We start from the raw sequence: 23,551 nt of genomic DNA on the forward strand, positions 1-23,551 counted from the left end.
GGCAGGCGAAAAACCTTTTAAAATGCGTGTTTTCTGAATGGAGATCGGCTAAGCTAACGTTGTAAATGCTCCGACCGTCCACACTCACAACAACGGCCTATACAGACATAAATAAACCAGCGACTGTATTCACCATGACACATAAAAAGTCTGTGGTTTGTAGTTGTTTAACTTTTGTCTAGTTTCTGAACAGATATGAGGAGCTGTGAGCTCTGAGTGCTAACAGCTAACAGCTGTGTTGTTTTTCTGGGGCGCTCATTGAAGATGACGTCACGGCTCCGCCTACACTGCGTTACTATAGTTACTGCCCCAGCTCTTAAACTGTAATGGAAGCGCAGCATTAAAGTGAGCCGGGCCTAACAAGGCCTAACAAACCCGTACTAAGTCGAGCGAGGCCTGCGGTGGAAATGCGCTATAACTGTCCAGCAGCCAAAATACAGATGAGAAGCTTTAAGTTTAAAAAAATCTACATTTTCCCTCTGCATCTCTCGACCAGACAGTGTATTAGGTCTGTTGTAGATATTTAAAAAACAAACAATATGGAGATAGTAAAGGGGGTGTAATATTCAGAGAAAAAAACCTAGAATTTACAAGATAAAAAAAAAAAGACTTGGATATTTTCTTAGGTCGAGTTGTAAATTCTCAACTTTTTCTTCATTAAAGAAGTTGCAAAAAACGTTATCCTCCAATGAAATGAATGGTGATTTTATATACAGCATTGTTCTTCCTGTTTTCTTTTTATTTAAATAAGGAACCCCCAACATCTGAAACTCAAACTGCACCATCAGTACCCCTGATAAGATCCAATACCAACAGTGACTGATAGTGTATGTGACAGGACCATAAAGAAAAGTCCTGACCTGGTGGTTGTATCCCTGTGGCGCTCCGCAGGGCATTGTAGTGGGGCACCCAGTTCTCATGCTGCACGTCACCATGGTAACCGACAACCTTCACCCACTCCGGGTGGTTGTTGACGACTTCCCCAGTGGTGGTGGTCCACTCTTTGCCCAGGCCGCCAACATACAGGTGCTCATCCTTCACTGCCAGCCACTCTGCTTTGAATCCTGCACACAAAGCAAGGAGTGATTCGTTAACCTCTTGAACACCAAAACAATATAAGAAAGGCTTCAATGCACTACTTTTTTTGGTTCATTTCTAGACTTTTTTTTTGTGGAAAAGAGGTTGTGAAGTTGAAGTAAATCAGAATCAGATATATAGAAATACATGGATAGTGGTATATGGACATATTTTCAGACTGACCTTTGGAGACGGAGCCGTCCCCGTCGGGTAATATGACCCAGGGGACCGCCTGGTTGCCCTCGATCCTGTACACCACGCCGGTACGGTCGTCCACGCTGTACAGGTGACCATTGAACGCCACCAGCTCAGACAGCTCCATACCTGCAACACCGGGACAAAGACAAATTGAGGTAACTAACATTCTACTGTGAGAATAGTGTGTTTGTTAATGTTCCCGTACCTCGTCCTTTCTCAGCCAGATGACTCTCCAGCGTGACCGTGTCAGCATCCCACTCCACCTCCAGTCTGTCGGCACTGTTTGAAATAGTGAGGTATCCTCTCTTCATGTAGCTGAACCACGTCTGGTCCTTAGAGCTGCGTGACGCTGTGTCCAGATCCGCGATCACGGCGATACGGTAGCGGATGCCGTGCTCCGTCTTCACCGGCCGACTTAACGGGTACGTGTTGTTGTAAGGTCTTAACCCTCTCTGGTGGCGGGAGGGGTTTTGTGCTGCCTGTCTGTTTATGTCCCTGAGGAGGCCCCCTTCACCCTCGCTGTGCATCTGCAAACTGTGAACCCCGTTGCGATAGTCACCTCTCGTAGCAGCGTTTTTGCCCCCTACTGTCCGGTTCAGGTATAGCATGAGCACTAAAGCTAGCAGGGTCGCAACTGTGATCGCCCGCCATTTAGGGTGGAAGCGTGAGTCTGAGGCGGTAGCTTGTGTCATGGACACCAAGGCCAGAGGGAGACCCCGGACCGAGAGGCCGAAGGAGCTCATCGAAGTATCGTTTCCATCCTCAGGCTCGGACGGGGGGGGGCGTTCCCTACAGCCTGGGACTGAGGGAGAGAGGCACATTAGAGGCAAGATGGGGGATGTGGTATTTTACAAAATATAACAAAAACAGACAACTGTAAAAAAGATAAAAATCTTAATACATCTATATATTTATTTTGCTTAAAATTCAATATACATATTTCCTTTAGGTATTCAAAACACCTTGTTAAGTTATTGTTCATTACATGAACATTACAAACCCTATTTGCAGCTTCTTTGTCAAATGTTATCAAAGATCTGTAGGATGTTGGATTAAATAACACCGAAACAATGGCTGGGGAAGATGAAAGAATGAACGTGGGGAGGATGACGAATTGGGAAAATAGGCGGCTAGTTCTTTTGTTCTTTGTTCAAAACAAAGCTTTGTTGTACTCAAGCAGAACTTCTCATCTGCATACTGAGTAGGCTAAAGGCCCGTCCTCGCTCTGTTTTGATGTTAAGGTCAAATTATGTTTATATGTGCACTGAAACTGTAAATCGCTTGTGCGGTGTGGGGAAAACTAGTTTGCTCTGCACCACTTCACATATAACATTACACTTGATGTGGCCTCCACCTCAATGATTGGTTAAACTCCTTATCCCCGTGATCCGGTCCAGTGATTTTGCCAGTGTTGGACCAATACCGGATCAGCACATTCAAAAACAGTCAACTCTAATAGATGTGAGACCTTTTCATGTTTTTACTTGGACGTAAGGGTTCAAGAGTTTTTGAAGCACATGTGGGTCATCTCACACAAATAAAGACCACCTCCACAAAAAGTAATTTAAAATAAGACAAATCTTTAGGGAGGCAAAGTGTGACACGTTAATGAGTGAGAATGTTGTTGAGGCCCTCATCTACCCATTACATTGATCAAATCATGAGATTAATAACGTCCTCTGTGGATTAAGGGAATTGACTAAAGAGCATTAGCTAAAATGCAATTTCAACAAGTAAAAAACAAGCCAATACTTAATCTGTTCGTGGAAGAAATATTTGAAAAGATACAAATATACACCTGATGAGTTGTAGTATCAGTCGGACACCTCTCAGGCCTAATGTGTTCAGGTAATAGTAAACGTAAGGTTGTAAGGAACTCATCTTAAGGTCAAAGATAGGAAAATAGGATACTGTGATTTCACCAAACAACCAAATCTAAAACTGTGAAGTCAACGTTCTGAAGACTGTGTAGGTTAGAATGAGACGCCAAGAGACACCCTGCACGCTGAAATATGAGAGGTGCGCTTGTTTTGTGAGAACTAGAGTGCCAAGATGAACCTTGACCTTTCCGTTGTCAAGAGTTACCAGCATGTACAGTCATAAGTCATAGCTCTATCAACCCTTTCATGCTAACTGAATGTGGTTAAAAAATAATCATTGCGAAGTAATAACTGAACAAATGTTATAATTATTGTAATTTTACTAGATGTTTTTCCTTGCACATTCAGTACCGAAAAGCCTTATTGCTTGCAGTTCAGAAAGCCATTTCCTTAAACATTTTTTACCACCTTCCTAGCAATTACAAATGATTGCTTGAGATTGAATCATAATTAGTTACCGTGGCAATGCAGCTACAAAATGAATGGAATTTTTAGCGTTGGAGGATGATGCCATGGTAAATTGCACAATTATGGTAAACTTGTGGCAATAACTCTGAGACTGAAGTAGGAGCAATTAAATGGATAAGTTATCACCATTAAGCAACCCAAAATAAATGTCACAACAGCGTCAGCGGTAATGTTGGTCTCAGTGAGAGATCAATATTAGGCAGCTGAAGAAAACTCCAAAACATGGGAGAAAAACACAAGCCGGTTTGAGGAAATATTTCAACCACATCCCATTCAGCTGGTAACCATTACATATGCGCTCTGCCTCTTCAGCGACTCTCAACAAGTTCATATTACACAACTAACATGCTTACACGCAGACATGTCAAACTTGGCCTACAAATAATGCCCTTATTGTCACTATTGTACACATTGCCCATATTCCCCGTCTCTCTACAGCACAGACCCAAACACTGCCTCGCTGTATGATGAATTAAATTATTCACCCTTCCTTTGCCTCTTGTCTCCTGAACACGCTGTAACCATCATGCTGTTCTCCTTCGCATGCATCCCATAATGAACTTTAGGTCTACTTCAACCCTCCGTCTGACCCACATGAATAACTGATCCCTATCTTCAGACTCTCCTCCTTTTCTCTCCATTACCCTATCTCAAGTTTCCACCCCTTCTTGTTGACTCCAAAAATGAAAAGGGGAGGCTTAAATAAAAAATAAGGTGTACTATGTGATTGTTAGAATAACAATGGGATTACAGTAATTGATTATTCGGCGGGGGAACACAGTGAATCTTGAACAAAAGGTTTTGAATTCACTTTTAAAAGCCAAGGTTGCACTTCCAAAGAGGACTGAAGATGTCTAGACAGAAAATATAAGTCTAAATCCCCTGATGGTTTAATACGTCCAAGTCTCCATTATGTTTCATGCCCACTGTGTCATTTAAGGTTACAACAAGGGCAGCAGAGGTGTGTTAGTGTGTGTTTGACTTTTTAAAATCTTGACTGTTTCCTGAGTGTGCTCGTCATAGACCCTAACACCAATTTTCAGAGGATGTCAATTGCATAAATTGTATAATTTCGTATTCATATTATCAATGAATCCAGTTTATTAAGCAGCCAAAGGTTACAACTTAAGAGTATACCTATTTAATATTTACAGATGTATTCCTACAAAAGAAAAACATAACTTTCACCTAGAAGCTTTTTTGGAGCATTCAACCACTTCTCATGGTCTCACTGTCACCCTATGACATTTGTTTTCTTTCTAACTGATATTCATCAGAGGTTTGACAGGGATGTCTCAGTGGCTTTTGAGGGCATTGTAATACATATATCAGATTAAGTGGATCATTAAACAGGGACAACCACCATAGTGCAAATGTTTGTATATCTTCTGTTGGTTATGTCACTTTTTCAGACCTTTAGTGACACTACAGATCCAACACCTATTAAGCTCAACACACACATTTGTTTTGACCAATAACAAATAGTAACTCGTGTTTAACATGGTAAAAGAAAAACAGACAAGTAGTACATAACCTCAGCATCGACCGCCCACATAACAACGGTTTCAAGACATTATGTACAGTACTGTTATGTTAAGAAATAAAGAGAACAAACATTAGTCCTTGTAGAACCGACAAGATAGCGTTAAAGCTGCAGCAACATTGCTCTTTTGATAAGTAAATTAATGTATCTTTGCCTGCCAGCCACCAAGACAGACGGACCCGACGAGCCGGTGTTGTGCACTCCCGATAACACTAATAAACTTTGACCGGCTTTCAAAAAAGTGAAAATGTTCAAAAGTCAACCTTAAAACGCTGACTTCAGTCCCAGAAAAATGTTTAAACATGACCTTCATCAGAAATACTGAAATGTCGATTAATATAAAGAGAGCTAAGCATTTGTTTATGCAAGAGTTGGAACTACACCGGTCCGTTTAAACATGTTAGCCGTGAAGCTAACACCAGCTAGCAACTCAGATTGCTAGCATACTCTTATGTCATGCTAACGTTAGAACTGCTAACACTCTTATTCAGTGGACTTAGGACGCTTAACGGAGGTAAGAGTCATCAGGTCGTCATTTTGTGACTTTAAAAACCTTAAGGCTTACCTGATGCAGAGGGTATCCAAGCTCGACCGACTGGCCATATTTGATGGGCTGTGATCTCCGGGCGATTAGCTCCTCCTGCCTGGAGACCAACTGATGTCAACACTCAACTTCCCAAACTGCCCCCAAAACGTCAACTACTGAACAGCAAATGATATTGAACCAATCAAAAATAATTAACACTGATATATGATGTATTATTGACTACAAATTCACAAAATAACAGAAATAGTAAGAGGAAAATCATTTTTAGATAGGGACAATCCCTCCACCCATGGCCACTAAACATTTAGGGGTGAAAAAGCTCCTAAAAAACTTGACCGTTCATTAATAATTGATACAGCCTTAATCTAACACACCTTTGATGATCTAGATGAGGTGGACTCAATATTAAGAACACAAGCATCTCTATGAAACAACCAAACTACAATTTAAAGTCAAACTAAACAGAATAACGTGTATTAAGGTATTATTTGGGTTGTTTTATTAAGACTTTATTCGTTTTAGCTACATGAAGTTGACTTATAAAGTTACCTTGGTTTTTTGTTTAGATTGTGGGAATTTTACAAACTTTATTTGGGATAAGAAAGGTATATATAAAAAAAGGTTTCCAGAGAGGTTGACAATAGTAATGATGCAGGGCCTACCTCATATCAATGGTAAACATTTCCCTAATACACTTTTATCCAAAGACATTACCATCTTGTTTTGGAGCATTATATAATATGCCACTATAATCAAATTAAAGCAAATCTCTTCTACTAGTAGCCTATGCATACCAAAACAAACAACATAATTACAGAGATTTTCAAATATATATATATATTTATTGAGATGATTCTCTCTATAATCTACAGTAATGATTAAGACATTTTGTAAACAATTACCAAAGATACTAGAACAAGCGCAGTAACAATGTGCATCAGGGACATTTAGTCTCATTTGATCTTTAAAAATATGTGCATTTAAATATCAGTTATCTTCTATATTAGGCTCAAATAAACAGTGCAAATATATAGTGTTCATTCAATTTCCCAGGGGGAGATATGTGTATACAAAACAAAAGCTTTATTCTTTTTTGTATGATACATCAGCACTCCCGAAATGAGTATTGTTGTCTTACTCATGGTCTTTAAGTGGCGGTTCAGATTGTCACAAGAACGAAAATCACAAAAGAGACAGACCCACCCTTTTACAAAACACTGGAAATATGCCAAAACTCATCATGACCTCTAAAACTCTCAGTGTGCCGGTGGAACAGTACTTCTTGATGATAACATTGTGCACTGTGGTCGGTTAAAAGTCTGTTTGAATATGAGCAGGTTTAAAAGTAGTAGAATTTGCTACAATCACCATCATTATAGTGACTCAGGTTCTGACAGTAGTAGCTACAGTGAACATAGAGGTCATGATAGAGTTAACTAGTCAAACCAATCCATGCAAGATTGTACATTTACTGTTGTACAAACCTGAAATAATGCATATATTATCATTATCATTTCACAATGACCCTGTTCTGAGGTGCATGTGGATACAGAGGTATGTGGATATTAGATGATGCATCAAAGACTGCCACCTCAGCTCTTCCCCATCGTCTCCAAGAGAAGCTACGGAGGAAAATAGAAATGAATCAAAACACAACTGCTCCTACCAAAAGTTTTGTGTGGGAAACTACTTCAAATGGGTTTGATGTTTAATAAAAACGTAAGTATACTACAATGGCTTTTGCTGTTGTCAGTACAGAAAGAAATGATGGAAAATAGCATTAACATTCATTATGTTTTGTTTTTTTAGTCTTTGTACCTTTGTCAGGTGATACTCCCCATCTACAAGTTGCTCGATGATACTAAAGTGGTCTGTGTTGGCCACATCTTCCAAGGTCACATCAAGTCCTGACGCCTCCAAAGTCTTTAAAGCAAGGAGACAGAGGTAAGAGAATAATACATATTCACAGAATGCTTACAAATCACACACTGAAAAAACTATTAGCACATGGTGAATAGCAACAGGGTAATTAAAGGTTAATTGTACAGTGAGGCTGTCATTAATTTAAAATGATCCCCGACACAACACGCTTATTATAAATATTTTGACAGAAAATATTGATTTAAAAATGATAGAATCTATTTAATCTATCTATTTAAAAAATGTTGGTTCCTAATCAATTGTTTAACGTTCAAATATAAAATGTAACATTTTGTCTTGTTACAGTTTCCTAAATTAAAAAGGTAAAGGATTTGTTACCTGTCTTGGTTTTTATTTTATTTTTAATTGTAACACGTAATTCATCAAAGTTCACCTTGGGTTCAACATTTTGTGGTGGACATTTGTCACTATTTGTTGAAATTTTATAAACAAAGCCATTCATCTGTAAAAATATCTGATTATTGATGATAAAAATAATAATTATCTGCAACCTTTAAAATCAACCCCAATGAGTTGTTGACCAGTAGCGCTTGTTTGCTATGTTTTTAATAGTAAGGTATTGTTTGGACTTTAAACAGGGATGCACACGCTACACAATCCTGCCTGTTTCACTGTATTGCTCACAAGACAGTTCCACCTTAAATAAATACTACCTTTAACATCTAACAGTAATAGTGTTCATCAGCAGCACTGACTTTGTAGTATTCTTCTGACTGCTTGCGAAACTCTGGCGAGTCGTTCTCAGCGACGGCTACGATGATGTGGCAGCTGGAGGACGAGAGCTTGAGCTGAGGGACCAGCTGACTGGGGCTGTTCCTCACCGCCACCTCCCTGCCAACAGGTGACACCCGGGGGACAGAGGAGTCAAATGCTGACTGGTACAACAAATCAGCACAGGATTATTACACAGACACACCCATACAGATCTCTTCCACAAAGAAAATAACACATTAAATTAACTCAAACTACACTGATTCCTCATCTGGATCATGATCTCATTTTTAGTCTGGAAGCTCTTCTCTTTGCAGTTCACTATTGGTCCAGTAGTTATGTGAATTAAAGGAGCTCAAAATGTAGTAAAGCTGGCTTGGCATGGCATAGCTGATTTTTTGGAAAAAATAAAATATCTATAGAATATTTATAAATTAAGACTGATGTTAATAGAATAATTTATCACAATTTGCATAGCTCTTCCAGGAGCCACAAAAGGATTTAAGCAACTCAATGATCGGTGGAGTGACCCAAAGAAAATGTATAGCTTCCACATGATATTCCAAATTAAGATGGATTGGGAAGAACCGATCCAAAGTTGTTCTGTATTATCTGACTTGCAAATGTCCATAAGAAATTGTAACAAAAACTACTGAATCCCGCCAATGTCCCTGTATTCATATAGCATAAACCAGCTTAAGATCTGTTCTCTTTCAGCAGAACTCTAATTATGTAAACAATATAATGCTCACTGGTTCTGCACAGGTAGGTTGTAAAAAGTGTATAGCTATCAGATCTCTACAGTGCATGTAATTGCACTTAAAAGGAACATGCACTGCAGTAAGGAACCTACTCTGTCATCTTCAGAGGCTCGTTGACGTAGGTGGACAGGATGGGCAGCAGGTCGTATATTCCACTAACAAGGAAAGCACCTACAAGACAATTAGAGAAAATACAACAAAGGTAAAAAGTACATGAGCTGGATTGGTCTTAATTGTTCTGAGTGTCTGCTTCTTTTAAAGTATTTAGTGTTTGTCAGTTGGACGCATTTCACCTGTCGGACCTTACCTTTAATCTGAGGAGTGATGCTGTACTCAGACCAGTCAGTGGAGAGGACCATGGCAGCCAGGTGAGCCCCGGCAGAGTGACCACACAGGTACAAGCCGCTGATGGACAGATTAAAATAAGTTTAACCAAGACAGTGGATTTGTGGCTTTTTTTAGAGCAGGGTCAGAGTTCGGCGAAACATGGAAGGAGCATGGGATCATTGGAGTTGTTGTAACTGCTATTGTGATCATTGCTCCACATATTTTACTAGCTGGGAGCCAAACAAAACACCAAGATCTCCTCCTCTCGAAAACAAACCAACCGGTGATTAAAAGCAGTAAAACACAGAGAAAACAGCTTCCTGTTAAAATCTGTGTTTTTCAGAAGCAGTTCAGCAGACACAAAGCTTCCCAGTTAGCTGTGGCTAATGTTTGCTCAGCTTGTGTCTCCGATACCTTAATATCAAGATGCCTGATGACTAAAACCCTTCATCTGGTTAAAGGTGACCTATCATGAAAAATGCAATTTTGTACGTCTTTTATACATGAATATGTGTCCCCGGTGTTCCAGGGAACTCACCAAGTGTCAGAAAACACAACCCTCTCTATTTTCCTTTATACCCAAATCTCTTAAAAAGGGGCTGCAACGGATCTGATACAGACTGATCCACATTTGAACACTTCTATGACGTCACAGAAGTGGCGCTACGGCTATTGGGCCAACTCCACCAATCAGGAGGAGACAGCCACGGACATTGCCGTTCGAAAGCGCTGGAAACGCTGTAGTACATATGCCAGGCCTGTAGATGGTGCTGTTCTCACAGAATCAGCCCATGCAAAGACAGTGTTAAATTGAGTGAAATGAGGAATGGCTAAAATCTGGCTAAAATGCATGATCTATTTGGTATTTTGAAAAATAAAAAGTATAAATATGCCTTATATAGGTATGGTCCTACACTATATTATTCAAATATAGCATGATAGAACAATTGTGGCTTAAAACTGGATAAAGAGTACACTTATGACAGCTTCAATCCTGACGCATGCAAAAAATAAATAGAACACGATTGGAGGAAACCAAATGAAACGTACTGTTACTGTGATAGAAATTGTATCTTTCTTTAGCTTTAACATTTTTGGAAACATTTTGAATTGCACAGGTATAGAGATAAATACAAATATATATAGGAGATCCAGTCCTTTGTAATTGAAAAAGTTACATATTATATTTTTAAGATGAATGTTTTCAGTAATAAGTATCACCGATAACAAGCAGAGGTACCTGATGTGAGAATACTGCTGGACAACAGACACAACACTGCGGCGGACTTGAGACACCATCAGGTCCATGTTGCCTGAAGCAGACACAAGCAGAAGGATATCATTCCCATTTCATATACATAAAAAAATGTCTTATTTTCCACAACCTAGAGAGACAACCTTGTCAGAATTGAAAATCTGTACCTTTGGGGGCGATGTCATAGCCGACGGCAACCACCACTACACCTTTACCAACGAGTGGAACAGCCATGAATCCTGAATCCTCCTTGCTGCATGAGAAAAAAGGATCAATGTCAAAATCATGAGCAAGAAATTGAAATCAAACTGAGATGCAAGAGAGAGTATAATGCAGTACCTGAGAAACTGCCAGTAGCCTCCATGTAGGTAAATAACAAGGGGGACATCTGAAACAGAGAGAATCAGGTCAGTTAAACCCCTACACATTAAATATGTGTCTGTATATGTCATATGTTACACATGTATGTACCCAAAGAGTTGGTGCTGGGTATGTAAACATCTAGTTTTTCTCCATCTCCCTCCCCATACGGCACGTTGAGCAACGTTTGAGCCAGACCACGGGCACGCTCCGTACCTGGAAACACACCGTAAAGCAATATAAGTTTGTGAAGAAAAAAATGCAATAAATACATTAAAGTTAAAAAAACAGAATAATAATAAGCATGGAATGATGAGTTAGTCAATATTAAAAGAAGTTGGGGACATGAAAACACATTTTGACTGATTTTTTACTGATTTTGACATAAATACATTCACAACTTGTGTTGTGTCACATGTGTAAAACACATGTGTTTTAAAATGCTGCACTTGATAATATCCTAACATAATATTATATCTGTGTGGCTGAAAGGAGAACGCCCCTTTTATACTTATAAAGAAACCGATTTTCAATCAAACTACGGAAAACTTAAAACTCATCAATTATAGATAGTCAATAACTAATAACATGTTTTTTTATTCTGTTACACACTATTATTCATTTATTTTATACCTGTGTTATTCATGTTTTATGTTTGTTTTATTCTCTTTTCTTGAAAGAAGAAATGCCGAAATGCCATTTTATAATGTGTTTCCGCTGCACTATTTCTTAGTGTTCTTAATGTCTTTCACTTTTGTAAAGGACTTTGAATTGCCTTGTGTTGAAAGTGCTATATAAATAAACTTACGAAATGTTAGTTAGTTAAAAATATATATATATTACTTTTACTTAACAAAATATATTCACAGTAAAGTTGTACAACAGAACATGTCTCAATGAGGTTAAATAAAAACAGAAAATGTTAAACACTTTATTAACAAGGAAGAGCAACATATTTTAAAGACCCTCATATACAATTTCCTTTTTATAGTTTTCGCTGCGAAACCATGGACAGTATGCATACCCAATTCAATGAATGTCTCACTAAGTCAATTTGTTATAGAATATGTAAAGAAGAGGCGTTTTTATAGCCTCTGTTGTTTAAATTGAAGTTGTTCAAGGAATATAGCTTACATTAGTAGGCATACACAAATATAGTCTAAAAATAGCCTATTAATTCATTTTAAAAACGTTTGACATTTGTTTTCACAGCTTGAGCCTGCGTTTCCAAATATCTTTTAAAAAAGGATATCTCCTATTTAGGGCTTAAATTCTCCGACACTGACAGATATCCACGGGGTTACAGTTTATCTGAACACCTGTGTTGCTCTGACGCTGCCCCGGCCTGCCCTGTGTGCTAATAACCGGATTTATGCCGGGCATTGTTGCTAATTAGCATGTTAGCTTCAAAACACACCGACCTTCCTTCAGAGCCTTCACGTGAGCTTTGATCACGTCGTCTGCAGACATCCTGTGCGACCACCGGCTGGGGGAGTACTGCTTCTCGAGATCCTGTCACACAGAGGGACTGCTGTCAGCCATGAGAGCCGAGACACCGACCCCCATGAGCCGCAGAGGAACACGGTGAACAGCGCCCTCCCCTGCATTAGCCCCCTGCTTTAGTCTCTGAGTTCATTTAGTTCTGAGAGCTGGGCCGTTTTAACTGCATTGTGCAGGGTGCATACACATATAACTACAGAAAACATGCAAGGAAGTAAAATGGAGCAACCTTTCTTTATTATTATTATTATTATTATTATTATTATTATTATTATTCTGTAATACTGCATTTATTTAATTCTTCAGGGTAACTTGTCATGTTCTGTTTTATTTACTTATTGGTCAGACAGAGGGTGTCAAATTGTCATACTGATATTCTGTAAAAACTGTGAAGTCCACTGAGACAAATGTAACATTTGTGATATTGGGCTATATAAATAAACATTGATTGATTGATTGATTGATTGATTGATTGATTGATATTTTTCTAGTATATTATTGTTCTTGTAGCCTAAACATAAATACAAAAGTTATAGTTTCAAAAAGCAAGATGTTTTATTATAGTTATATAATTGCTCATTTTTTACAATTTCATTCCTTTTACTATGTTTATGTAAGCACTATTTTACACAAAGCAAATTGGCTTATATGTATGTGTTAACTTTTTGCCAATATACCTGTGTCTAATTCTAAATAAATTGAATAAAAATACTTATATAAACATTAACAGTTGAATTACAATTGTGCACTAAAAACATAAAATGAAATGAATATATAAAACATAACAGTTCAGGTAAGAATATGCCCATTTTATTAAAATATATAACATTTATAATACATGGTATTATGGTTTATTTGTATTAATAACTAAAACATTTTTTATAATTATAACATTTTAAAGTAACTGACGCCTACTTTATTTGATTATTTTCTTTTTCTAGTACTTTTCCTTCTACTCCAAATATTGAAAGCTACTTTACTCTACTTAAGATATTTTGATAATATTAGGTGCTACGCAGATTTAGATTATTCATGGTAAATATGAATTAGTTAATCATTCAGATTTATTATGCATTACCAACTGCCACTCCTATATTTTGAATGCTGACACTTAACCTGAATACAGTTTTGAATGCAAGACTTACTTTAGTTTTAACGTCTACACTTCGGTATTACTAGTTTGGCCTAGTTCCTCCACCACTGATTATAATTCTCATACGCACTACCACAGGTGGAAGATGTACTCAGATCTTGTACTTAAGTATGTAGAAGTACCAGAGTGTAGTACTCTGTTACAAGTAAAAGTCCAGCATTCAAAATGTTACTCAAGTAGAAAGGTTTTAGCATGAAAATATACTTAAAGTACCAAAAGTACTCATTATGCAGATAGGTAGGTCCATTTCAGAATAACATACATTATATGTTTTGATTATAATTATTTATGTATTAAAGTGTTATCAAAGCTGGTAAAGTTGCAGCTAGTTTTATTTGACTTTGTATACTGCAGGGTAGCTTATGTATTTACTCAAGGTGTAACTAAAGTCTGAGTTGATTATAGTTCACATCATTAATCAAAATCTGCAAAGTAACTAAAGGTATTAAGTAAATGTAGTGGAGCAAAATAACACTATTTACCACTGATTTATAGTGACGTAGAAGTACATAGTAGCATAACATGGAAATACTCAAGTAAAGTACAAGTATCTCAAAATTGTACTTACACTACTTGAGTAAATGTACTTAGTTACTTCCCACCTCTGCGCACAACAATATCATAATACTAGAGGAGATTAAAATAAAAGGTTTACCACTCTTACATCTTTCTTCAGATCAGTCCAGTGTGACATGTTTTCTCCTGCAGTTTCCAAAGTCTGCAGGCAGATAAATCCGAGCCACAGCTGAAGCACTGGACTTTAGACTAAAGCTACATTTGAACGGTTCCCTGTAACTGCTGGCGAGACCTTGAAAACGCGTTTACAGCAGAGAGGGGGAAGGGAAAACTACTGAATATATTGTCTCCATAACAATCTCTCTGACAAACCATGTGACCCCTACAGAGTGAGGAAGTAAAATCATGCAAAGATATTTGTCTGATTTAAAAAAAAGTTTCATATTTCTTTAAAGCTCTTCTTCCTTTGAGGTTGTTTGACTGAGTGATATAATATGAGGCTCAACAAGATGATGGGAAACGGGGTGATTTTGATTAAGGTATTTTTTGTTAAAATAAGGAAAATAATCAGAGTTTGTTTCAATTAGTTAGGTTAGGATTATTCCCCCAATTTTTCCGAACAAGCGTTTCCCACCATGGGAGTCAGACTTCGCTGATTGGTCAGTTAAGTCTGTCGCCACATCCGTTGAATTTCCGTGGAAGCTGATTGGTTCAAGAATCATGTGACTCTGAAGCTGCAAAGGCGCGAAATATTTAACAGTCAGTTTCACTCGTACTGTTCTGTGTGACTACATTTATATGTTACTTTTGTACTGTATTTACTTAATTAAAGCGTATTTAAGTCAAAATGGACTGTGTGGATTTCCCAAGAGTTCTGCCAAATTCACCAAGGAAAGCACGGGGACAAATTCAGGTTAGTAACTTTATTTATTTTTTATTTGCCTCAATTTACATCCCATCAATTTGCTGACGTGAACAAAGTAGTCTATGCCTTTTAAATTGGACAAACAGGACTGAGTATTAGCTACAGTTATGTGTCTTATTAAATCAATTATATCTTTATATGTGTGTTATTGACCATAGGCTGTATCAACGTTACTGACTTCCTTAGTCTTACTAACCACCCTTCACTCTTGTTTTTAGATCATCTTTGGACCAATGTTTTCAGGCAAAAGGTGAGTTTTTAATCCATAAAACAGTAAAAATGCACTTCCTTTTCAATCAGTTGCAAGCTGTTGTCATTCAGTTTCAACATTTTAAAGTAATGTTAAAAATATATTCCGCTCATACTTGAACATCCCGCCAAATATCCTCCATTGTTTACCCAGCTGCTGTCTATTGAGGTTATGAATCACAAGTTATGTAATCTGCTTTGTATTTTTAATACATTGTAGCACCACTTTAAAACGATATTGCACATTATACTAAACAATATCACAATATAGTATATGTATATGTTGACTCGTGTAGTAGAATGTCGTTTAAAATTGTTGTTAGAGGAAATGTCATTTTAATGTACAGTTATGTTTCTTCTGACGTTAACTAAACTATTATCTTTATTTGTGAAGCACTGAATTGATGAGGAGAGTGCGCAGGTTCCAGATAGCCCAGTACAACTGCTTGGTGATCAAGTATGCAAAAGACACTCGTTATTCTGACGCAGGCGTGGCAACACATGACAAGTAAGTACCCTGTTTTAATTGATTTACAGAAATATACCAGTCTTTGTGTTTGTGAATATAACAAAAATGAAAGATCTTAAGACTGTGTTACCTTGCTCTGAATTGTAAATGTTTGCACATCTGTTTTTGCAATTTCCCTACAAAAACAAGCGATACATAAGGTAATAAAATGTTTGCACTAAACAAACTAAGTAGGCTAAAATAGAAATGTCAAAAGAACAATGTAAAGCTAAGATTGCTTAAAATATTTCTACAAGAAAATAAATTATTATTTTGTCCAAAAGAGTAGACTTTATTTCGATTTAAACTAAATATAGGATTGTATTATTTGCTTTTAAAGAGAAAGGAAGAAATTCTGTGTGCCTTTTGTTGTCCTGATACCTTGGCAAAAGAGGACCTCTAGTGGGGACATTCCTTCTTATTTTATCTTCTTCTTCTTGGATTATTTTTAGAGGTGGTTGGAATCCAAACGTTGCATTACTGCCCACTACTGGATAAATAATAAAATGCCTGTTCCAAAAACACTATTATAATCAGAATCAGAAACAGGTTTATTACCAGGTAGGTTAACACATTTATTTACAATTTGGCTTAAAGTAATATATAAACAGTGGGGCAAAAAAGTATTTAGTCAGCCACCAATTGTGCAAGTTCTCCCACTTAAAAAGATGAGAGAGGCCTGTAATTGTCATCCTAGGTATACCTCAACTATGAGAGACAAAATGAGAAAAAAAAATCCAGAAAATCACATTGTCTGATTTTTAAAGACTTTATTTGCAAATGATGGTGGAAAATAAGTATTTGGTCAATAACAAAAGTTCATCTCAATACTTTGTTATATACCCTTTGTTAGCAATGACAGAGGTCAAAAGTTTTCTGTAAGTCTTCACAAGGTTTTCACACACTGTTGCTGGTATTTTGGACCATTCCTCCATGAAGATCTCCTCTAGAGCAGTGATGTTTTGGGGCTGTCGCTTCGTTCCCCGTAGACTTCTACTTTGCACCGACCCAGAAAGTCGTACTCGTTTACTAGGGATCTGTATGGCGGGCCGTTGCTTCCTCTACCGAAGCATTCTTTCCATATAGTTCCAGGACCTCACCGGATCCGGTCAGAGGTCTTAGAGTTGGGGTTATCTTTTAGAAACCTCCCTCAAATTTTCAGGNGAGACTGGCTAGGCCACTCCAGGACCTTGAAATACTTCTTACGAAGCCACTCCTTCGTTGCCCGGGCGGTATGTTAGGGATCATTGTCATGCTGAAAGACCCAGCCACGTTTCATCTTCAATGCCCTTGCTGATGGAAGGAGGTTGTCACTCAAAATCTCACGATACATGGCCCCATTCATTCCTATATATATTCCTATATATATATATATAGGAAACATCATAATTAAGCTTAACTTTTTGTACTCTTATCTCAAATGAGTACTAATACATGAGTGAGGTGTAAAACAGAACAGTATTCTATGCTAAAGCCTTTTAACTACAGTGCAAAAATAACCCACTTTTTGAGCTGCAAAATGACAGCCTTACCCCACTGTACAGGCGAGTTGGGTTCTTGTACTTCTACTCCCTGTTCCCACACGACTGCGTGGCCATACACAGCTCCAACACCATCGTGAAGTTTGCTGACGACACAACCGTCATCAGCCTGATCACCAACGGCGACGAGACAGCGTACAGAGAGAAGGTCGAAAACCTGACATCTTGGTGCCAGGATAACAACCTCAATGTCAGCAAAACCAAGGAGCTGATTGTGGACTACAGGAAGCAGCAGAGAGAGGGACACGCCCCCATCGCCATCAATGGGACTACGGTGGAGAGAGTCAGCAGCGTCAGGTTCCTCGGTGACCACATCACTGAGGACCTGACATGGACTCTCAGTGCATGACATTAAGGATTTTGGGAGATGGCCCTGTGGGCCATCTAAGCTAATTTACAGATGGCCCTGAGCCCAATAGAGATTGCCCTGAAAAATGCGCGCGGACGAAATGGCACGAAGGGTTTGGGGGGCCTCCCCCTAGAAAATTTAGATTTGTGCAGGTCTTATGTAGATGCTGTCTGGTGCATTCTCTAGACTGAATTATAAGATGAACCACCACAATATTATATTGTACAATTTCAATTTTATTCTTCATTTCACTTGTTTGTTTGTTCTTGTTTGTGTTTGCTCCTTGCATACCCTGCATAGCTATAAGAAATACTTAAGTTGTTGGTCAAGACACTTTCCATCTGATGAAGGCAAATGCCTTCCCAGATGTAAAAAAGTAGAACACATTAACTGCCAAAACAAACATTATTTACACTATTATGGCCCCTGTTAAAAATGTTTGTAATGTTATCTACTGTAAGTTGGTCGAATGAATGCTTCCTCATCCGGAAGCTGACCGAGCAGACCCGAGCAGCAGTCGAGAGGAGCCGAGCGCATCCGCGAAGCACACAAAATGGCGACGTCAGAGTTCCCGTTAGCCGGCAAATCTAAATCTCTTCGGTCCAAATAATTTCCCTTTAGCGCAATACCGCTTCAGTTGCGCCACTTATGTGACAGACAAGAAGAGTATGTGACAGACAAGAATAGTCAATTCTAATGTCTAACACTTAATGTGGAGAAAGAGATGTCCTGTATGTGATTGTGCGTTGATCTGTTGGTAATGCCTCGGGGTTCCGGTGGGCATGTAAACAAATGCATAATGCTGCGCTATACTTTGTGGCCTCACCCAGTTGCATAGCGACACTTATTGTTTAGGTGTCTTTTAATAAGCAGGTAGTCNCGATGAAATTGAGTTTGACACCCCTACCCTAGAGAGCATCCTGACCTTCTACAGGTGCACCATAGAGAGCATCCTGACCTTCTACAGGTGCACCATAGAGAGCATCCTGACCTTCTACAGGTGCACCATAGAGAGCATCCTGACCTTCTACAGGTGCTCCATAGAGAGCATCCTGACCTTCTACAGGTGCACCCTAGAGAGCATCCTGACCTTCTACAGGTGCACCCTAGAGAGCATCCTGACCTTCTACAGGTGCACCATAGAGATCATCCTGACCTTCTACAGGTGCACCCTAGAGAGCATCCTGACCTTCTACAGGTGCACCATAGAGAGCATCCTGACTGGCTGCATCACGGCCTGTGGCAGCTGCACCGCCCTCAATCGTAAGGCTTTACAGAGGGTGGTGAAAACTGCACAGATCACCACCAGGACGGAGCTGCCATCCATGGAGGACCTTTACTCCCAGCGGCTCAGGAAGAAATCCCTCAGGATTATCAAAGACCCCCATCACCCCAGCACCAACTTTTTTGTCTGTCGCTGTCTGGCAGGTGGTACCGCAGCATCTGGACTAAAACACCAGCTTCAGAGACAGTTTCATCCCACAGGCCATAAGACTATTCAACACCTGAGCTCTGTAAAGTGCCTCCATAAACATTCATCTGTTTGCATCTTATAATGTATTTATCATATTCCATTTACGTGTATATAAACTCTTCTTGAAATTATTTCAATTTTATTTTGTATTTACTTGCACATCTTACAACATTCTCTTGAACTATTTTATTTCTATTCTGTTATTCCTTGAACTATTTTATTGGTTTTATTTGTTTTATGTCCTACATATTATGTTGCATTGTTGGAGGAGCCTGGGACTGACGTCTTTTATTGCCATATCTACACTGTAGCTACTCTGCACATGACAATAAAGCCTTGAATATTGTTTAGATGTACCCGGGCAGGCTCTCTTTTCAGAGGTCCCCTGGGACATGTGGGCCACCGAGGCAGTGTTTGGGGCGACAAAGTCTGCTCCTCCTGGGAGTAAGCTAGTGTCCAGGACGGTGGGTAACGTAAGGTCCCCATCTGACCGGTTGCTCTTTTCTCCTTGACTTTCATAGAGCTAAACATGCACGTCCCATGTCTTCCCATTTCGAGGATATTCCTTTACTGAAATCGTCTAGGGGTAAATCTCGGAAGCGCCTATCACTCACATGAAGGGGGGGACACGGAGAATGAAGACCATCGCGCAAACTATCAGTGGGGAGTTGAGACTCAAGTTGAAGTCTGCAAAATTTTCGGGGCTGCTTTCTCATGGATCTGAGGACATCACAAAAACCGAGCAGGAGATCGTTTATATTGTGTCCGTGTCCAGCAACGGAGAGTTGCTTTAGACTTTCTTGGACTGATTGAACTGGGTGCTGACCGAACTGCGCAGGCCATAAAAGACGGACCTTTGAAGCTCTTCCAGGAGGCATGATCACTGGACGACAAAGTTGGTCGACATGTGCACAGACGAGGCTGCTGGTAAAGTCGGTATATACAACGGTATTGTGCCAAAACTAAGCCATCTGGCTGCAGTGGGAGACTCCCTTGTGCAGAGTGTCACACATGTTGAATCTACTGGCATCAAGTGAAGACGGTACTCTGTTGATGTCACCTTTGTATTCTGATTAGAGGAACTCTCTTAGAAAATCGGAAACTCCACACTTGGTTTTCCTCCATTGTTGTTAATCTCAACGCTTTCTTTAGTAATTATTTTGTTACCCCCCCTGCATAAAGTAACTTGCAATGTATTACTAGTATAAGATACATTTTAAAATCTGTGTCAATATTAATGTCCCCCCTCTATTCCTTCCATCTGTTAGAAACATAATGGAAGCTGTACCAGCCAATCGTCTTGGAGAGTTGCGGCCTCAGGCATTACAAGCCTGTGTCATTGGAATAGATGAAGGACAGTTTGTAAGTGTATATATGCTTCACATTTTCTCTTTCTTTATATTGTTCACTTTTAGAAACCAGTATGTCTTACTTGGGACAGATTCCTCACTAACCAATCCCTGCTTCTTTTGTGTTATCGTAGTTTTCAGACACAGTGGAGTTTTGTGAAGAAATGGCCAATTTAGGGAAGATAGTCATTGTAGCTGCCTTGGATGGAACCTTTCAGAGAAAAGTGAGTATCTGTCTTTGTCTCGATGTATATTTCACCATCACTGAGACACTGTGTGGATGCTGATAATGCACCTCTGTCTGGAAAAAGTCCAAGACAATAAAAACATTCTTAAGCGAGGACGGTGAACAATCTGCATGAGCAGCACTCTTTAACAGCGCTCATTATCACTCTCTATAGTGTTCTGTCCTCGTAATGTTATTAAACCTCCATCCATTTTCTGACTGCTGTTCTGTGCATTCTTGTAGCCCTTTGGAAATATCCTGAACCTCATCCCTCTAGCGGAGAGCGTGGTGAAGCTCCACGCCGTCTGCATGCAGTGTTACAAAGAGGCTGCCTACACCAAGAGGATAGGAGCAGAGAAGGAGGTGAGGAGGCCAATCCGTTTCCTTCAATACTATGGCGTGTCTATATATTGAATTATATTATAACAAGATGGTCATACCAAAATCTGTTCGCAATACTCAAACAGTTACTTATTTCAATAAAAGCCTATTTGTTATTTGAAATCTCGTGTTCTCAGCGGTAATTATAAAAATTATTTAGATGGTGTGTAAGAGGGTGTATTAAGACCATTTTAGGCAGGAGAGGGGGTAATTATCAGAGAAAGACTTCTGAATTTGGGAAATTTATGAAATGGAAACAAGTTAACTTGACCAAAAATATCTAGTGTTCTTTTAAATGAGACCTTCAAGTATTTCTTCCGGAAATATAACACATTAATCCCAAAGAACATCCCAAAACATTCTTGGGAATTTGCCTCTTCTACCAACAGTGGCCCTAATTCATCATCAGTTGTGTCCATCACCTTGAATCCTGGTGGTATATTAACGGGGGAAGAAATCTTATAACCTGGTAACAATGTTTCCTCTGCCACAGGTGGAAGTGATTGGTGGAACTGACAAGTACCAGGCGGTGTGTAGAAAGTGTTACGGAGGTCTGGTGGTGCAAAAAGAGAACAGCGCTCCTTTCAAGATCGAAACTCCACAAAACACCTACGGAGGAAAAGTTGTGGACTCTGCGTTTCCCAGGAAGCTTTTCTCCTCTCTCCAACTTTGAGCAAAAAAAAGACTTACTGCAAAAGTTGAGCAGTGGGAACAAATCCTGTAATCAATTGTTTGTGTATGTTGCGCATTGGAGTGGCTTTCCTTAAATCTAAATGTTTTTATGTTATTTTAAGGTGCCTCTAAGTTACTGCTAAATAACTACATTTGAACATAATAATGTATTTCCTTTGTTGGTATTAGGTGTTGTATAGGTGCATGTATTTTTGTTTTTTCATAATATAAAGTTGCACTTAAATGGACGTAAACAATGATTTAAGCAACTTATTAACTTTCATAGGTTTAACTACTCTGTGGTTTTAATATGCAGTTTTAGTTTCTTTCAACATCTTTATCTTAAGCCTGCCTAATGTAAGATATTAAATTATTTTGTTGAACTAAATGTATTGTGCATGTGAAATCCAGTGGTGGTTTCTTAATAAACTTAAATTATGCTTATTTTCAGGTTCATATTTGTATTTAGTGTCTCTACTGTGACATGTCTCAATGCTTTAATGTTCAAAAAGCTCTTTATTGTTCACATACTGCCTGTGCTGCAGCATCTCTTTTCACCCTCTGTTTGAAACCAGAGCCCAGTCTACTCTGATTGATTGGTTAGCTGGCTCTGTTGTGATTGGTCAACCACTTAGAGATGTCCTGCCCATTAGTCTATTACATACAATGTGTTGGAGCACTAGCCAATAAGAGCATGGGTGAACCATAGTGATGTCACCATGTTACGGAAGTAAACATAGGCGTCCAATGGGGGGGGAGAAATTTTGGGATTTTAGATTTTGCAGACAATTTAAATGCACAAATACCTTTATTACACACTACAGGAAGCGAAACTGCAAAACGCATAAGAGGGCCTCTTTTAAATAAAAATGGTGCAACTTTTTAAAACGTGCAGTACATGTTTCTTAACTCTTATACTGACTGTTGCGTAACCCAGTCACATGCTACAGAGGACCAAAATAACCTGTTTCAATCCGGCTCGAAGGCCTTGCAGTGAGCAGGAAGATTGGAATGAAAAAAAAAGTGAAAACCGGAATTACCACTAAATCAACATCCTGAATTGTAACTACATCCTGTGCCTGATATTATTTCATAAACAAATAAGGTCTCCAGTAAATCCCCGTTGTGCTTCTTAAACCATGATATGAAATCATTGCAACACATGTCTTAAACATCCAAAAATCAACAACATTGAAACAGATTACAAAAAACAAATCGAGCTAAAAGCAGAAGTGCCAGTTTTTACAAATCATTCTAGTCTCACATCTCAAACATGAACCTTGATTAAATACAAGTTAACCTTACTAAATAAAAGCATACTTAACTTTAAGAAAAATGTATTTGGGCTACAAATATATATTACATATTGAGCTGTAGCCTTTTGTTACAACAACAATACTTATAGTAAATAAAAAGGCTTAATTTAGAGACTCACTGTCATTTATGTTGGTTCAGTCTTAACCAGAAGATACAAACATTTTAAAGTTTTGCAGGTTTAACTGATTTATAATCGGATTCCAATAATAATTGAATAGTTTCAACATGATATATCATTCATATTTAATCATGGTACATTTTAATTATTCAACAAACCCTTTGGACTTTATTTCCTCTCCTTAAGGCACAAAAGACAAATCAAC

The 23,551-nt window shown here is 38.7% G+C and overlaps 3 protein-coding genes across 5 annotated transcripts in view; 1 reads left to right on the forward strand and 2 right to left on the reverse strand.

Annotated features, from left to right (window-relative positions):
• Positions 1-5,838, reverse strand: part of cant1b (calcium activated nucleotidase 1b) — a 9,860-nt gene extending 4,022 nt beyond the window's left edge. Inside the window, exons 1-4 of one of the 2 annotated variants that reach the window (XM_010776664.1) lie at positions 5,732-5,838; positions 1,481-2,077; positions 1,261-1,401; positions 861-1,064 (exon numbers count right to left, since the gene is read on the reverse strand). In XM_010776664.1, coding sequence (XP_010774966.1) covers positions 861-1,064; positions 1,261-1,401; positions 1,481-2,018 — 883 coding nt within the window. In that variant the 5' untranslated portion in view covers positions 2,019-2,077; positions 5,732-5,838. Of the gene's footprint in view, positions 1-860; positions 1,065-1,260; positions 1,402-1,480; positions 2,078-4,108; positions 4,223-5,731 lie in introns of those variants that run through there. The other variant, XM_010776663.1, reaches the window with a different exon arrangement.
• A 716-nt stretch (positions 5,839-6,554) lies between these two features.
• afmid (arylformamidase) lies at positions 6,555-14,574 on the reverse strand. Its single transcript, XM_010776665.1, has 11 exons — positions 14,386-14,574; positions 12,490-12,580; positions 11,180-11,284; positions 11,048-11,096; positions 10,876-10,961; positions 10,694-10,766; positions 9,434-9,531; positions 9,219-9,297; positions 8,350-8,485; positions 7,532-7,636; positions 6,555-7,335 (listed from the first exon to the last, which is right to left on the reverse strand). The coding sequence occupies exons 1-11, from the start codon at positions 14,413-14,415 to the stop codon at positions 7,306-7,308; spliced, it is 882 nt and encodes a 293-aa protein (XP_010774967.1). The 5' UTR covers positions 14,416-14,574; the 3' UTR covers positions 6,555-7,305.
• Positions 14,575-14,979: 405 nt separating this feature from the next.
• On the forward strand, positions 14,980-22,355 carry tk1 (thymidine kinase 1, soluble). 2 transcript variants are annotated; one of them, XM_010776666.1, is made up of 7 exons: positions 14,980-15,150; positions 15,381-15,412; positions 15,806-15,919; positions 20,552-20,651; positions 20,767-20,856; positions 21,102-21,221; positions 21,733-22,355. In XM_010776666.1, the coding sequence occupies exons 1-7, from the start codon at positions 15,085-15,087 to the stop codon at positions 21,910-21,912; spliced, it is 702 nt and encodes a 233-aa protein (XP_010774968.1). In that variant the 5' UTR covers positions 14,980-15,084; the 3' UTR covers positions 21,913-22,355. The 2 variants fall into 2 exon arrangements, with proteins under 2 accessions (XP_010774968.1, XP_010774969.1); XM_010776667.1 differs by having other exon boundaries at positions 14,988-15,150; positions 20,552-20,645.
• The last annotated feature ends 1,196 nt before the right edge of the window (positions 22,356-23,551 follow it).

This window comes from Notothenia coriiceps, unplaced genomic scaffold, assembly GCF_000735185.1.
Source record: "Notothenia coriiceps isolate Sejong01 unplaced genomic scaffold, NC01 NC01_scaffold00017150, whole genome shotgun sequence".
Classification (NCBI taxonomy): Eukaryota; Metazoa; Chordata; class Actinopteri; order Perciformes; family Nototheniidae; genus Notothenia; species Notothenia coriiceps.